This window comes from Mirounga angustirostris, unplaced genomic scaffold, assembly GCF_029215605.1.
Source record: "Mirounga angustirostris isolate CCGP_5_RB_7025 unplaced genomic scaffold, mMirAng1.0.hap1 SCAF_8, whole genome shotgun sequence".
Taxonomy (NCBI): Eukaryota; Metazoa; Chordata; class Mammalia; order Carnivora; family Phocidae; genus Mirounga; species Mirounga angustirostris.
Genome location: NW_026991716.1, coordinates 704,985 through 721,991, shown reverse-complemented (window position 1 = coordinate 721,991; position 17,007 = coordinate 704,985). Strand labels below are relative to the sequence as shown.

At 38.3% G+C, this 17,007-nt stretch overlaps 1 protein-coding gene and 1 long non-coding RNA gene across 2 annotated transcripts in view; one reads left to right on the top strand and one right to left on the bottom strand.

The window, feature by feature from the left end:
- LOC135365512 (uncharacterized) overlaps window positions 1-10,820 on the top strand; it is a 214,727-nt gene extending 203,907 nt beyond the window's left edge. The window contains exon 3 of the long non-coding RNA XR_010413457.1: window positions 10,153-10,820. This is a non-coding gene — a long non-coding RNA (uncharacterized LOC135365512). The remainder of the gene's footprint in view (window positions 1-10,152) is intronic.
- Window positions 1,515-2,511, bottom strand: LOC123842893 (olfactory receptor 2J3). The gene is given in 2 exon segments (XM_045872068.2): window positions 1,515-2,239; window positions 2,242-2,511. Coding segments are annotated over 2 exon segments (933 nt in total). The 5' UTR covers window positions 2,450-2,511.
- Window positions 10,821-17,007: the final 6,187 nt, after the last annotated feature.

The window sequence follows — 17,007 nt, the reverse complement described above, 5'->3', positions numbered from 1 at the left end:
TACAAATGGCTAACAGACACATGAAAAAATGTTCATCATCATTAGTCATCAAGGAAATTCAAATCAAAACCACATTGAGATACCATCTTACACCAGTTAGAATGGAAAAAATGGACAGGGAAGGAAACAACAGATGTTGGAGAGGTTGTGGAGAAAGGGGAACCCTCTCACACTGTTGGTGGGAATGCAAGTTGGTTCAGCCACTTTGAAAAATAGTGTGGAGGTTCCTCAAAAATTTAAAAATAGAGCCTCCCTGTGACCCAGCAATTAAACTCCTGGGTATTTACCCCAAAGACACAGATGTAATGAAAAGAAGGGCCACATGCACCCCAATGTTCACAGCAGCAATGTCTGCAACAACCAAACTGTGGAAAGAGCCGAGATGCCCTTCAACAGATGAATGGATAAAGAAGAAGTGGTCCATATATACAATGGAATATTACTCAGCCCTCAGAAAGGATGAATACCCAACTTTTACATCAACATGGATGGGACTGGAGGAGATTATGCTAAGTGAAATAAGTCAAGCAGAGAAAGTCAATTATCATATGGTTGCACTTATTTGTGGAACATAAGGAATAGCATGGAGGACATTAGGAGAAGGAAGGGAAAAATGGGGGTGGGGGGGAATTGGAGGGAGAGATGAACCATGAGAGACTATGGACTCTGAGAAACAAACAGGGTTTTAGAGGGGAGAGGGGGTGGGGGGATTGGTTAGCCTGGTGATGGGTATTAAGGAGGGCACGTACTGCATGGAGCACTGGGTGTTATACAAAAACAATGGATCATGGATCACCACATCAAAAACCAATGATGTAATGTATGGTGACTAACATAACATAATAAAATTTAAAAAAAATAAAAAATAAAACCCAGTCTCATGGATGGAACTGAGGGGATTATGATAAGTGAAGTAAGTCAAGCAGAGAAAGACAATTATCACATGGTTTCACTCATATGTGGAACATAAGCAATAGCACAGAGGGACCATAGGGGAAGGGCGGGAAACCTGAAGGGGAAGAAATCAGAAAAGGAGATGAACCATGAGAGACTATGGACCCCAGGAAACAAACTGAGGGTTTCAGAGGGGATGGGGATGGGGTGAGGGGGTAACAAGGTAATGGGTATTAAGGAGGGCACGTGTTGTGATGAGCACTGGGTGTTATACGTAACTAATGAATCACTGAACACTACAACAAAACTAATGATGTCCTATACCATGGCTAACTGAACATAATAAAAAATTTTTTTTAATTAAAAAACAACCCAGTCTCTAATTTCTATGGACAATAATATGAAATTATTAAAGATTAAAAGTGGTACAAATAAAAAAAGTTATCTTTAGGTAATATTTTCAGAATAAGCCAATAAAAATAACCAAATTTAGGGCTGAACTTTCCTCATATGCTTCTGGGTTGTAGACCAACATAAATATCAAAGAAGCAGGGAAACCACCCTCCAAGATGGACAAGACTCTGAACAAAAATAGCAGGACAAAAATTGTAATCTCTTTGTCACATCTCCCTTCCCCACCCAACGAGTCTCCTTACTGCCCCTCTTACATCTTTGTTTCTCAGAGTGTAGATTAGAGGGTTGAGACTAGGGGTGACAACAGTATAAAAGAGGGCAATGAACTTGCCTTGATCTTGAGACTTTCCTGATGGTGGCTGCAGATATACGCAGATGACTGGAATGAAAAAGAGGGACACAACCATAAGATGGGCTCCACATGTCCCAAAGGCTCTCTGAAGTCCTGTGGTTGACTTCATCCTCAGCACAGCCCGGGCAACGGCACCATATGAGCTGAGAATGAGGATGAGTGGTATGAGAACAAAAATGGAGCTCATGATCAGGAGGGTCAGCTCATTAACACTGGTATCAACACACGATAACCGCAGCAGTGCTGGAACTTCACAGAAGAAATGGTCCATTTGGCGATGTCCGCATAGGGGTACCCAGAAGGTAAAGGAAGAATGAAGTGCTGAGGTGGTAAAGCCACTGACCCAGGAAGCCGCAGCCAACAGGTGGCAGAAACGAGGGTTCATGAGGACAGCATAATGCAAGGGTCTACAGACAGCTGCATAACGGTCGTAGGACATCACCACCAGGAGGACACACTCTGTGGTTCCCAGTGCAAGGGAAAAGTAAAGTTGAATCATGCAACCGATGTAAGAAATGGTCTTTTCTGGGCCCCAGAGGTTGACCAGCAACTGAGGGATGGAGCTGGTAGTGTAGCAGAGTCCAGAAAAGAGAGGTTTGAGAGGAAGAAGTACATGGGAGTGTGGAGATGGGCGTCCAGGTACGACAAGATCATGATAAACAGGTTGCCTATCAATGTCATCAAGTAGAATATCAAGATAACCACAAAGAGAACTACTTCCAGATGAGGCCAATTGGAAAAACCCAGTAGAACAAAGTAGCCTTCAGAATTTGTGTTTTTTTCCCTCATTATCCTTTTTTCCTGTATCTGAAGGAAAAGTCATGAACTCAAAGGCTGCCCACTCATCATCGATCCCCTACCCGCAGACTGGCAAAAACCTGTGACATTTCCGAATACTGCTCTTATGACAGGAACATTTTTATAGTTTTATTTTTAGGTTTCATTCAGATATTTTTCCTGTTGTGGGTAAAATCAACAACTTTTCAAGAGAATGAGTTCTTTTCATGCATCCCTAGGTTAGTATTTGCATAGATAAAAATTAAAGATTACATTCCATAGCCAGAAGACAATTTTCATGAAAAATAATATTTTTAATTTTTGCAAAAAGAATCCCTTCTAATTTATTCATTTTTTATGTATTTCAGGGTTACTTTCAGTTTTGTGGTTACAGAGAAAGATTCATCTCTAGTCTTAATAATCTTATATATAAATGAGAATTTACCATGAGATGAAAAACAACCCGGTAACACTGTTAAAAAGTCAATGTTGGGTGAAAAAAAAAAAAAAAACTTCAACTGCATTACGATTACAGGAAAAACAAAATATTAAATAAATAAATAAATATTCATTTATTTATGCTAATAGCATATATCTAGACAGAAAATAGTATGCAACTGGAACTATAAGCAAAGGCACATGTGTGTACACATACATTCAAAAATGAGTATTCACACTATGAGCTGAATTAAGGTCTTAATCCTGATTGAAAAGTGAAATAGACTAGAGGATTCCGTGATGGAATGCTTCCAACCATAAATGAGACTAGAACTAATTTTGGATGACCAAAATGAAATTACAGAGTTGAGAAAACTGCAGAGGGAGCAAGAGGAAAGGGGATGGTGTTTGGAGCAGGAAAGAGGACAGGAACCGAAGGTAGTGCTTGGGATTGAAGGTGTGTGAATCCCAGGCTGTGAGGCCTGGACAACAGCATGGAAAGACAGTTTCCACAAAATTTCAGGTGCTTTAGGACAGCAGCTAAGACATTTGAACTCTGAGCCATAATTTACAATTATTGCACATTTTTAGGTTTTCTACGATTTCAAATGGTGACTCTGAATAGAAAATTCAGAGTTTTACTAGACAAAGATAGGTGAATATTGCATAAAATCCAATCAACAATTTATCTTGTGTTTGTTCTTTTGTAAAAAAATAAAGTTAAGCAACTCAACTGTGCATTAATAATTTGGTTTTCACTTGCTTATTTTTTCTTGTACATTACTAGTTTTTCATAGAAAAGATAAACACTTTACTGTATACTTGTTGCTTAAAAAAAGTAATAGCTCACACTTACATGACCCCAAATAGTTTTGCCCAGCCACAACCATCCCTCACTCTCTGATAGAAGACGGCAAAGACAAATTCAGCCAGAACAGACCCACCTGCAGTCTTTTGAGAGACTTTCACTAGCTCAAATATTGTAATCTTGAAAAACATATAAAGGGATGTCTTAGTGGTTGAGTTACAACTGGAAAGATAGGAACATGGAATGTGACCCAAGACTCTAAGACTGACTCTCAAAGATACCTATATACCATTTAATATTATTAGTAAAGTAAGTATCACTAACCTCATGAGGGATGAGGGGGGGAATTCCAAGGGATTTCTTTTTTATTTCCCTAAAATAGGAAGTAATACACCAGACAATATATTAACTCAAATGCTGTGGGTGTTTTCTCTGAGGCAGACAAAATTGTCTTCCCTTACAAAGCTGCTTGAATTCCTTACTGCATTAATTAAAAGAAAGTGGCAGTTATGTGATGTTTTTTTAACTGCTGTACCAGCTGTTGTTCAGCATTCTCCTAGAAGTAAAAAACGATAGGAAATAAGGGGCAAAAAAAATAGAGAATTCATAAAGCAAGAAGTTTGGAGATTTATGGCTTGATTTTCTTCATAGTGGAAAAGAGGGAATGAAGACCCTATCACTCCTGGGTATTTACCCCAAAGACACAGATGTAGTGAAAAGAAGGGCCATGTGGACCCCAATGTTCATAGCAGCAATGTCCACAATAGCCAAACTGTGGAAAGAGCCGAGATGCCCTTCAACAGATGAATGGATAAAGAAGATGTGGTCCCTATATACAATGGGATATTACTCAGCTATCAGAAAGGATGAATACCCAACTTTTACATCAACATGGATGGGACTGGAGGAGATTATGCTAAGTGAAATAAGTCAAGCAGAGAAAGTCAATTATCATATGGTTGCACTTATTTGTGGAACATAAGGAATAGGATGGAGGACATTAGGAGAAGGAAGGGAAAAATAAAGGGGGGGGGGAATCGGAGGGAGAGATGAACCATGAGAGACTATGAACTCTGAGAAACAAACCAGGTTTTAGAGGGGAGGGGTGAGGGGGGATTGGTTAGGTCGGTGATGGGTATCAAGAAGGGCACATACTGCATGGAGCACTGGGTGTTATACAAAAACAATGGATCGTGGATCACCACATCAAAAACTAATGATGTATTGTATGGTGACTAACATAACATAATAAAATTTAAAAAAAATTTTTTTAAAAAGGTATATTTTGAACTGTGGAATAAAATCTCTCTCTCTTCCTTAAGACAAACATAATAGGGAAAACGGAAGGCTTAGCAGTGTCTTCTCATCCCAGTGTCACGAACAGACATTCTGCTAATTCCTGTCATATCCATTCCTTTGAACTAAACCTAACTCTTAAGCAGGGCTCTCTCAACCTTTCCATACTGACCTTCCTGTATTTATCCACTCTCCCTGCTGTTCTCTTCCTGGTCTATGCCTTACCATGTACAAACCAACGCAGGCTCTCAGGCTGCCATGCAACCTGAAAATATCAACCTAACTGCCTTCCTGTACCATCTGTGCTAATGGTCAAAATCTATCCATGGAAAGCAGAGTATAAAACAAAAGGTGATTGTCATTATCACAGAAGAGAAAGCTTGGGCTTGTCCAAAAGATGTGCTTTGAACTGAATGCAGGAATTCTTTAGGGCATTTAAGGTATCAGGGGATGGAACACTTATCCCAGAGCAAACAGAGCCTTTGTGGAAACAAAAAGAATAATGTGACTTTCTTTCCTTGACTGGGACCATGGGAAATGAAAATCTCAATATTGTAATGAATGCCCTTCAAGGAGCTGTCCAGGTTAGACAGTATAATGTTCACAAGATAAAACTCGTTTTTTTATTATGTTCAGTTAGAGACAACATATAGTACATCATTAGTTTTTGATGCAGTGTTCAACGATTCATTAGTTGTGTATAACACCCAGTGCTCACTGCAACACGTACCCTCCTTAATACCCATCACCAGGCTACCCCATACCCCCACCCCCTCCCTTCTGTAACCCTCAGTTTGTTTCCTGGGGTCCAGAGTCTCTCATGGTTTGTCTCCCTCTTTGATTCCTTCCCCTTCAGTTTTCCCTCCCTTCCCCTATGGTTCTCCGTGTTATTCCTCACGTTCCACATATGAGTGAAACCATATGATAATTGTCTTTCTCTGCTTGACTTATTTCACTTAGCATAATCCCCTCCACTTCCGTCCGTGTTGATGCAAATGGTGGGTATTCCACCGTTCTGATGGCTGAGTAATATTCCATTGTATATAGGAACCACATCTTCTTTATCCACTCATCTGTGGAAGGACATCTCGGCTCCTTTCACCGTTTGGCTATTGTGGACATTACTGCTATGAACATTGGGGTGCACGTGCTCCTTCTTTTCTCTACATCTGTATCTTTGGGGTAACCTAGTAGTGCAATTGCTGGGACGTAGGATAGCTCTATTTTTATTGCTTTGAGGGACCTCCATACTGTTTTCCAGAGTGGCTGTACCAGCTTGCATTCCCACCAACAGTGTAAGAGGGTTCCCCTTTCTCCACAACCTCACCAACATTTGTTGTTTCCCGTTTTGTTAATTTTTGCCGTTCTACCTGGTGTAAGGTAGTATCTCATTGTGGTTTTCATTTGAATTTCCCTGATGGCTAGTGATGTTGAACATTTTTTATTGTGTCCGTTATCCATTTGAATGACTTTTTTGGAGAAGTGTCTGTTCATGTCTTCTGCCCATTTCTTGACTGGTTTATTTGTTTTTTGGGTGTTGAGTTTGTCAAGTTAAAACTCTTCACTGGTTGAAATGCATTCAACTTGATGTTGCACTTGAACCAAGATGCCACAAAACTTATCACCAACCAACAGGAAAAAAGTTGTTTTGAGTTATACTGTCAATGAAGGGAATGGGTTCCATGGAGTCACCTGATTTTTTCCCCTCCTCCCCATAGGGGTAAAGCCCAAATTTACCAGACAACTGGTTACAAGTAGGGGATTTTCAGGAGTCATGAGCCAGAAAAGCTGGAATACGTTAAAACTAAACTTTTCTTTATTTACCTAGTGCTCTTTGAGAGTCAACCTACACCATTTATGCCTTCCTGATGTCTTTTAAATTCTTTTATAAGTTTATGCCTATAAAAGTTTAGAAAACCTATTTAAAGAGTATTTAGAACCCCAAATCCCCTCCTTCCCTCAGCTCAGTAGATGTCTGCCATATCTATTCTCACCGCAACAGAATTCTGGTGTTTCATTCTCTGGAGAGGTCTCTGAACTGCATGTGGCTAGGCACATACGTTAACTAAACCCTAGGCCTAGCCCTAACCCTAACCCATAACTCCTAATTCCTAACCCCTAATTCAAACCCTAACCTAAACCTAACCATCTGGAGAGTCACTGAGCATAGGAACCAGGCACATACCATCACTCTGACAATAACACTAACCCTTACCATAAGCCTGGTCCTAAACCTAACCCTAACCCTAGATCTGAAGGAAAAAAAGATGTGATAATATTCATATATTAACATATTACTTGGCCACAGAACAGAATGAAATCTTGCCATTTGCAATGACATGGATGGAGCTAAGAGTATAATGTTAAGTGAAATGTCATTAAGAGAAAGACAAATACCAAATGATTTCACACATATGTGGAATTTAAGAAAAAAAAATGAGCAAATGGGAAAAAAAAGAGAGAGAGGCAAACCAAGAAACAAACTCTTAACTATAGAGTACAAGTTGGTGATTACCAGAGGGAAGGTGTGGGGGCAATGGGCATGTATTGTGATGAGCATGGCTTGTTGTATATAAGTGATGAATCACTAAATTCTACACCTGAAACTAATACTACACTGTATGTTAACAGGCTCTGCAGTTTATTTTTTTATTTTAATTTAATTTTATTATGTTATGTTAGTCACCATACAATACATCATTAGTTTTTGATGTGGTGATCCACATTCATTGTTTGTGTATAAAACCCAGTGCTCAATGCAGTACGTGCCCTCCTTAATACCCATCCCACCACGGATGGGATAACCCATCCGCCCACCCCCGTCCCTTCTAAAACCTTCATTTTGTTTTTCAGAGTCCATAGTCTCTCATGGTTTGTCTCCCCCTCCGATTGCCCTCCTTCTTTTTCCCTTCCTTCTCCTAATGTCCTCCATGCTATTCCTTATGTTCCACAAATAAGTGCAACCATATGATAATTGACTTTCTCTACTTGACATTTCACTTAGCATAATCTCCTCCAGTCCCATCCATGTTGATGTAAAAGTTGGGTATTCATCCTTTCTGATAGCTGAGTAATATCCCATTGTATATATGGACCACATCTTCTTTATCCATTCATCTGTTGAAGGGCATCTCGGCTCTTTCCACAGTTTGGTTATTGCGGGCATTGCTGCTATGAACATTGGGGTGCAGGTGCCCCTTCTTTTCACTACATCTGTGTCTTTGTGGTAAATACCCAGGAGTGTAATTGCTGGGTCATAGGGTAGCTCTATTTTTAATTTTTTGAGGAAACTCCACACTGTTTTCCAAAGTGGCTGTTCCAACTTGCATTCCCACCAACAGTGTAAGAGGGTTCCCCTTTCTCCACCACCTCTCCAACATTTGTTGTTTCTTTCCCTGTCCATTTTTGCCATTCTAACTGGTGTAAGGTGGTATCTCAATGTGGTTTTGATTTGGATTTCCCTGATGGCTAATGATGATGAACATTTTTTCATGTGTCTGTTAGCCATTTGTATGTCTTCTTTGGAGAAGTGTCTGTTCATGTCTTCTGTCCATTTTTTGACTTGATTATTTGTTTTTTGGGTGTTGAGTTTAGAAGTTCTTTATAGATCTTGGATACCAGCCCTTTATCTGTAATGTCATTTGCAAATATCTTCTCCCATTCTGTGGGTTGCCTCCTTGTTTTGTTGACTGTTTCCTTTGCTGTGCAGAAAGCTTTTTATCCTGATGAAGTCTCAAAAGTTCATTTTTGCTTTTGTTTCACTAGTTTTTGGAGATGTATCTTGAAAGAAGTTGCTGTGGGTGATGTCAAAGAGGTTACTGCCTATGTTCTCCTCTTGGATTTTGATGGATTTCTGTCTCACATTGAGGTCTTTCATCCATTTTGAGTTTATCTTTTTGTATGGTGTTAGAGAATGGTCGAATTTCATTCTTCTGCATGTGGCTGTCCAGTTGTCCCAACACCATTTATTGAAGAGACTGTCTTTTTTCCATTGCATATTTTTTCCTGTTTTGTCAAAGATTATTTGACCATAGAGTTGAGGGTCCATATCTGGGCTCTCTAAATAAAAAAAAAGAAGACACTAAATCCCAAAATTGTAAAGAAAGCAAGTTTGTGTGTGTGTGTGTGTGTATGTGTATACATATATATACACAAAGATAAAATTGAATAGAGTGAAAGGAAGCCAAACATGAAGAATATATCCATAAAGTACAAATGTAAAAAATGTTACTTGAAAAAGACTTAAAAATAAAGAGCTGATACCTTGCCTAATTTAATTTAAATAATTTAAATAAAAAAACTAAAAGAGGGGAGTGGGGAAAGGCTAAGGGGGGGATAAAGAGATGATAAAATGAGAAACTAGTTGAAAAGGGGAAAAAATGAAATGGAAAATTTTATTCTTCTGTATATAGCTGTCTAAATTTCCCAACACCACTTAGTGTATAAGAAAGCAACTGATTTCTGTGCATTGATTTTGTATCCTGTCACATTACTGAACTGCTGTATGAGTTCTAGTAATTTGGGGATGGAGTCTTTTGTGTTTTCCCCATAAAGTATCATGTCATCTGTGAAAAGAGAGAGTTTCACTTCTTCTTTGCCAATCTGAATACGTTTTATTTCTTTTTGTTGTCTGATTGCTGTTGCTAGGACTTCTAGTACTATGTTGAACAGTAGTGGCGAGAGTGGGCATCCTTGACGTGTTCCTGAGGGAATGGCTCTTAGCTTTTCCCCATTGAGGATGATATTCGCTGTGGGTTTTTCATAGATGGGTTTTATGAACTTGAGGAATGTTCCCTCTATCCCTATACTCTGAAGAGTTTTAATCAGGAAAGGATGCTGTATTTTGTCAAATGCTTTTTCTGCATCAGTTGAGAGGACCATATGGTTCTTCTCTCTCCTCTTATTAATGTGTTCTATCACATTGATTGATTTGTGAATGTTGAACCACCCTTGCATCCCAGGGATAAATCCCACTTGGTCGTGGTGGATGATCCTTTTAATGTATTGTTGGATCCTATTAGCTAGGATTTTGTTGAGGATTTTGGAATCCATATTCATCAGGGATATCGGTCTGAAATTCTCCTTTTTAATGGTGTCTTTGCCTGGTTTGGGGGATTAAGGTAATGTTCTCACTATATTAATCTGTTTCTGGTTTTCTTTGTTCCTTTTTTAGATTGAAATCTGGCCTCTCACAACAGTATGGATGGACCTAGAGGATATTCTGCCAAATGAAATAACTCAGATAGGGAAAGACAAATGCCACATAATTTCACTTACATGCAGAATGTTGCTTTTTTTGATTTGGATTCATTCATCCATGAATCATATATGCAACTTATGAATTAATGAATAGTACATCTGAAATTAGTGATGTGCTGTATGTTGGTAATTGAATTTAAATTAAGAAAAGAATTACCTGAACATTTAAACATCCATGTATTTTTTTAATCTACTCTGTCTTCTAAATCTAAAACCATGCACTTTTTTATGGCTGAGTACATTCCATTGTGTATATTTATGTATGTATATGAATATGCATATATGTATAAACATATACATTAAGACATGTATATGCATATGCATGTATACATATATGTATATATGTGTATGTGTATATATATACACACACACATCTTGTATATATATGTATATATATATATATACATATACATATATATACATCTTCTTTATCCATTCATCCACCAATGGACACTTGGGCTGTTTCCATATCTAGGCTGTTGTAAATAATTCTGCAATAAACATATGGGTATATAACTTTTTGAATTAGTGTTTTTGTTTCCCCCCCCCTTTTTTTTCACTTGTTGTGATGAGCACTGGGTGATGAATGGAATTGTTGAATCACAATGTTGTACACCTGAAACTAATGTAACACTGTAGGTTAACTATACTAGAATTAATAAAATAAAATAAAATAAAAATTGTTTTTGCTTTCTTTGGGTAAAAACCCAGTAGTATGATTACTGGATCTTTTTTCTTTTTAACTTTTTGAGGAACCTCCATATGGTTTTCCAGAGTGGTTTCACCAGTTTTCATTCCCACCAACAGTGTAAGAGGGTTCCCCTTTTTCCACATCCTCACCAACACTTGTTACTCTTTGTCTTTTTTATTTTAGCCATTCTGACAGTTGTAAGATGATATCTCATTGTGGTTTTGATTTGCATTTCCCTGATGATCAATGCTGTTTGAGCATCTTTTCATGTATCTGTTGGCCCTTTGTCTGTCTTCTTTGGAAAAATATCTATTCAGATCCTCCACCATAAATAAGAATGGTATCCTGCCTTTTGCCAACAACATAGATGGACCTAGAGAGTGTAATGGTGAGTGAAATAAGTCAAATGCCATATGATTTCACTCATATGTGGAATTAAAGAAACAAAACAAGTGAACAAAGAAAAAAAAAAAAGACAAAAAACCAGACTCTTAAATATGGAGAACAAACCGATATTTGCCAGAGGGAAGTTGGGTGGGGAGATTGGTGAAATAGATAAAGGGAATTAAGAGTACACTTATCTATCTTGACAAGCACTAAGAAATGTATAGAATTGGGGAGCCTGGGTTGCTCAGTCAGTTAAGTGACTGACTCTTGATTTTGGCTTAGGTCATGATCTCAGGGTCCTGGGATTGAACCCTGCATCTTGTTCCCCACTCAGGGGGGAGTCTCCTCATGGATTCTATCTCTGTCTCTCCTTTTGCCCCTCTCCCCCCTTGCTCATGCTCTCTCTATATATAAAAAAGAAAGAAATGTATAAAATTGTTTATTATTATATTGTACAACTTAAAGTAATATAAGAATATATGATTGTGTTATTTAATTAAAAAGGAAAAGAAACAAACACAGTAAAACCATGCATTTTTAAGCAGGAAAAAAGTAGACGGACTTTTCAACACACCAATATCTTTTGTGTGTGAATAAACATTTGGGTAGTGCCAAGTTTGCATCTTAAATAAAGCACACACAGCCAAGTAACCTAACAGAAACTATCCTGAATTTTATCATCAAATTCTTACTTGGTTCCAGCTCCTCAAATGCTTTGGTGTTTGGTCTTTAAAAAACATTTCAGTCATTTTGTTTAAATGTTGTTGTGAAAGGGGCAGTATTATGACCTGCTAAATATTTTAAATTAAAACTCAATTAGCCAACATATACTAAAGTATATCATTAGTTTAGGATGTTGTGTTCAATAATTTATCAGTTGTGTAACACCCAGTCTCATCACATGAAACAGTGCAGAGGATCATAGGGGAAGGGAGGGAAAACTGAATGACCTGCTAATTTTTTTTTTATTATGTTATGTTAGTCACCATACAGTACTTCATTAGCTTTTGATGTAGTGTTCCATGACTCATTGTTTGCAGATCACACTCAGTGCTCCATGCAATACCTGCTAAATTTTTTTAAATGTTGTGAGACATCAGGGGGGTGATGCGTTCAGTTCTGTATGTCTTAGTATGAGATAAGAAACCTGAGTTGCTAGGGAGTAAACATGTCAGGGAATCAGTGAGGCCAGTGTCAAAGACAAAATCTTGGGCCCATTAACCAGGTTACTAAATGGTTACATTAAGTTTAATATTTGGGGGGAGTGAGATTAAAAAATATTATTTACCTTGTGGAGTTCAAGTTATTTTGTGGCCAAATCTAAATAGAAAAATCAAACTAAAATTTTAAATTTACTTTTGAAATTTTATCTCCTTTTAATATGTAAGCAGTATACATTCATGATTTTTTAGAACTGGCAAATTATAAAGTGAAAATGAAAGTCCCACATGCTCCAACCCTAGTCCCAAGTCCCAAAGACAGTCCCTGCCATTGCCTGCATGGGTCTAGCTTGTCCTACTTGTACATTACAAAAGGAAGCACACCATGTATGGAATTCTGCAAGTTGCTTTTCATTAGCTTATCATATTTTGCTCATCTTCCTCATCACTGAACATTAATCAACATTATTCATTTCTATGAGTTTACTTATGCATATTCACATGTTCTTGTTGAACATTTAGATCCTTTCCATTTTTCAAATAACAACCAACATTGTGCTCATGGTTTTGTACATTCATGAAAACATGTCTATAAGATCATTTCCTGGGAGGGCAAAAATTCATGATGAAAATATTTGTGTGTTTCTGTATTTGGTAGATGTTAAGAAATTGTTTCTCAAAATGTTTACACCAATCACACTCTTTTTTTTAAAATTTTTTATTGTTATGTTAATCCCCATACATTACATCATTAGTTTTAGATATAGTGTTCCATGATTCATTGTTTGTGCATAACACCCAGTGCTCCATGCAGAACGTGCCCTCCTCAATACCCATCAGCAGGCTAACCCATCCTCCCACCCCCCTCCCCTCTAGAACCCTCAGTTTGTTTCTCAGAGTCCATCGTCTCTCATGGTTCGTCTACCCCTCCGATTTCCCCCCCTTCATTCTTCCCCTCCCGCTATCTTTTTTTTTCTTTCTTAACATATATTGCATTATTTGTTTCAGAGGTACAGATCTGAGATTCAACAGTCTTGCACAATTCACAGCACTTACCAGAGCAAATACCCTCCCCAGTGTCTATCACCCAGTCACCCCATCCCTCCCACCCCCCACCACTCCAGCAACCCTCAGTTTGTTTCCTGAGATTAAGAATTCCTCATATCAGTGAGGTCATATGATACATGTCTTTCTCTGTTTGACTTATTTCGCTCAGCATAATACCCTCCAGTTCCATCCACGTCATTGCAAATGGCAAGATCTCATTCCTTTTGATGGTTGCATAATATTCCATTGTATATATATACCACCTCTTCTTTATCCATTCATCTATTGATGGACATCTTGGCTCTTTCCACAGTTTGGCTATTGTGGACATTGCTGCTATAAACATCGAGGTGCACGTACCCTTTCGGATCCCTACTTTTGTACCTTTGGGGTAAATACCCAGTAGTGCAATTGCTGGGTCATATGGTAGCTCTATTTTCAACTGTTTGAGGAACCTCCATACTGTTTTCCAGAGTGGCTGCACCAGTTTGCATTCCCACCAATAGTCTTAAGAGGGCTTCCCTTTCCCTGCATCCTCACCAACATCTGTCGTTTCCTGTGTTGTTAATTTTAGCCATTCTGACTGGTGTGAGGTGGTATCTCATTGAGGTTTTGATTTGGATTTCCCTGATGCCAAGCGATATCGAGCACTTTTTCATGTATCTGTGGGCCATTTGGATGTCTTCTTTGGAAAAATGTCTGTTCATGTCTTCTGCCCATTTCTTGATTGGATTCTTTGTTCTTTGGGTGTTGAGTTTGATAAGTTCTTTATAGATTTTGGATACTAGCCCTTTATCTGTTATGTCATTTGTAAATATCTTCTCCCATTCTGTCGGTTGTCTTTTGGTTTTGTTGACTGTTTTTTTGCTGTGCAAAAGCTTTTTATCTTGATGAAGTCCCAATAGTTCATTTTTGCCCTTGCTTCCCTTGCCTTTGGTGAAGTTTCTAGGAAGAAGTTGCTGCGGCTGAGGTCGAAGAGGTTGCTGCCTGTGTTCTCCTTTAGGATTTTGATGGACTCCTGTCTCACATTGAGGTCTTTCAACCATTTGGAGTCTATTTTTGTGTGTGGTGTAAGGAAATGGTCCAGTTTCATTCTTCTGCATGTGGCTGTCCAATTTTCCCAACACCATTTGTTCAAGAGACTGTCTTTTTTCCACTGGACATTTTTTCCTGCTTTGTCAAAGATGAGTTGACCATAGATTTGAGGGTCCATTTCTGGGCTCTCTATTCTGTTCCATTGATCTATGTGCCTGTTTTTGTGCCAGTACCATACTGTCTTGATGATGACAGCTTTGTAATAGAGCTTGAAGTCTGGAATTGTGATGCTGCCAGCTTTGCTTTTCTTTTTCAACATTCCTCTGGCTATGCGGGGTCTTTTCTGGTTCCATACAAATTTTAAGATTATTTGTTCCATTTTTTTGAAAAAAGTGGATGGTATTTTGATGGGGATTGCATTGAATGTGTAGATTGCTTTAGGTAGCATTGACATCTTCACAATATTTGTTCTTCCAATCCATGAGCATGGAACGTTTTTCCATTTCTTTGTGTCTTCCTCCATTTCTTTCATGAGTATTTTATAGTTTTCTGAGTACAGATCCTTTGCCTCTTTGGTTAGATTTATTCCTAGGTGTCTTATGGTTTTGGGTGCAATTGTAAATGGGATCGACTCCTTAATTTCTTTTTCCTCTGTCTTGTTGTTGGTGTATAGGAATGCCACTGACTTCTGTGCATTGATTTTATATCCTGCCACTTTACTGAATTCCTGTATGAGTTCTAGCAGTTTTGGGGTGGAGTCTTTGGGGTTTTCCACATAAAGTATCATATCATCTGCAAAGAGTGAGAGTTTGACTTCTTTGCCGATTTGGATGACTTTTATTTCTTTTTGTTGTCTGATTGCTGTGGCTAGGACTTCTACTACTATGTTGAATAGCAGTGGTGATAGTGGACAACCCTGCTGTGTTCCTGACCTTAGGGGGAAAGCTCTCAGTTTTTCCCCATTGAGAATGATCTTCGCTGTAGGTTTTTCATAGATGGCTTTTATGATATTGAGGTATGTACCCTCTATGCCTATACTCTGAAGAATTTTGATCAAGAAAGGATGCTGTACTTTGTCAAATGCTTTTTCTGCATCATTTGAGAGGATCATATGATTCTTGTTCTTTCTTTTGTTAATGTATTGTATCACATTGATTGATTTGCGGATGTTGAACCAACCTTGCAGCCCAGGGATAAATCCCACTTGGTCATGGTGAATAATCCTTTTAATGTACTGTTGGATCCTATTGGCTAGTATTTTGGTGAGAATTTTTGCATCCATGTTCATCAGGGATATTGGTCTATAATTCTCCTTTTTAATGGGATCTTTGTCTGGTTTTGGGATCAAGGTAATGCTGGCCTCATAAAACGAGTTTGGAAGTTTTCCTTCCATTTCTATTTCTTGGAACAGTTTCAGAAGAATAGGTATTAATTCTTCTTGAAATGTTTGGTAGAATTCCCCTGGGAAGCCATCTGGCCCTGGGCTTTTGTTTGTTGGGAGAGTTTTGATGACTGCTTCAATTTCCTTAGTGGTTATAGGTCTGTTCAGGTTTTCTATTTCTTCCTGGTTCAGTTTTGGTAGTCGATACATCTCTAGGAATGCATCCATTTCTTCCAGGTTATCTAATTTGCTGGCATAGAGTTGCTCATAATGTGTTCTTAGAATTGTTTGTATTTCTTTGGTGTTGGTTGTGATCTCTCCTCTTTCATTCATGATTTTGTTGATTTGGGTCATTTGTCTTTTCTTTTTGATAAGTCTGGCCAGGGGTTTATCAATCTTGTTAATTCTTTCAAAGAACCAGCTCCTAGTTTCGTTGATCTGTTCTACTGTTCTTTTAGTTTCTATTTCATTGATTTCTGCTCTGATCTTTATTATTTCTCTTCTCCTGATGGGTTTAGGCTTTATTTGCTGTTCTCTCTCCAGCTCCTTTAGGTGTAGGGTTAGATTGTGTACTTGAGACCTTTCTTGTTTCTTGAGAAAGGCTTGTAATGCTATATACTTTCCTCTTAGGACTGCCTTTGCTGCATCCCAAAGATTTTGAATAGTTGTGTTTTCATTTTCATTGGTTTCCATGAATTTTTTAAATTCTTCTTTAATTTCCTGGCTGACCCATTCATTCTTCAGTAAGATGCTCTTTAGCCTCCATATATTTGAGTTCTTTCCAACTTTCCTGTTGTGATTGAGTTCTAGTTTCAAAGCATTGTGGTCTGAAAATAGGCAGGGAATGATCCCAATCTTTTGGTACCGGTTGAGACCTGATTTATGACCCAGGATGTGATCGATTCTGGAGAATGTTCCATGGGCACTAGAGAAGAATGTGTATTCCATTGCTTTGGGATGGATTGTTCTGAATATGTCTGTGAAGTCCATTTGGTCCAGTGTGTCATTTAAAGTCTTTATTTCCTTGTTGATCTTTTGCTTAGACGATCTGTCCATTTCAGTGAGGGG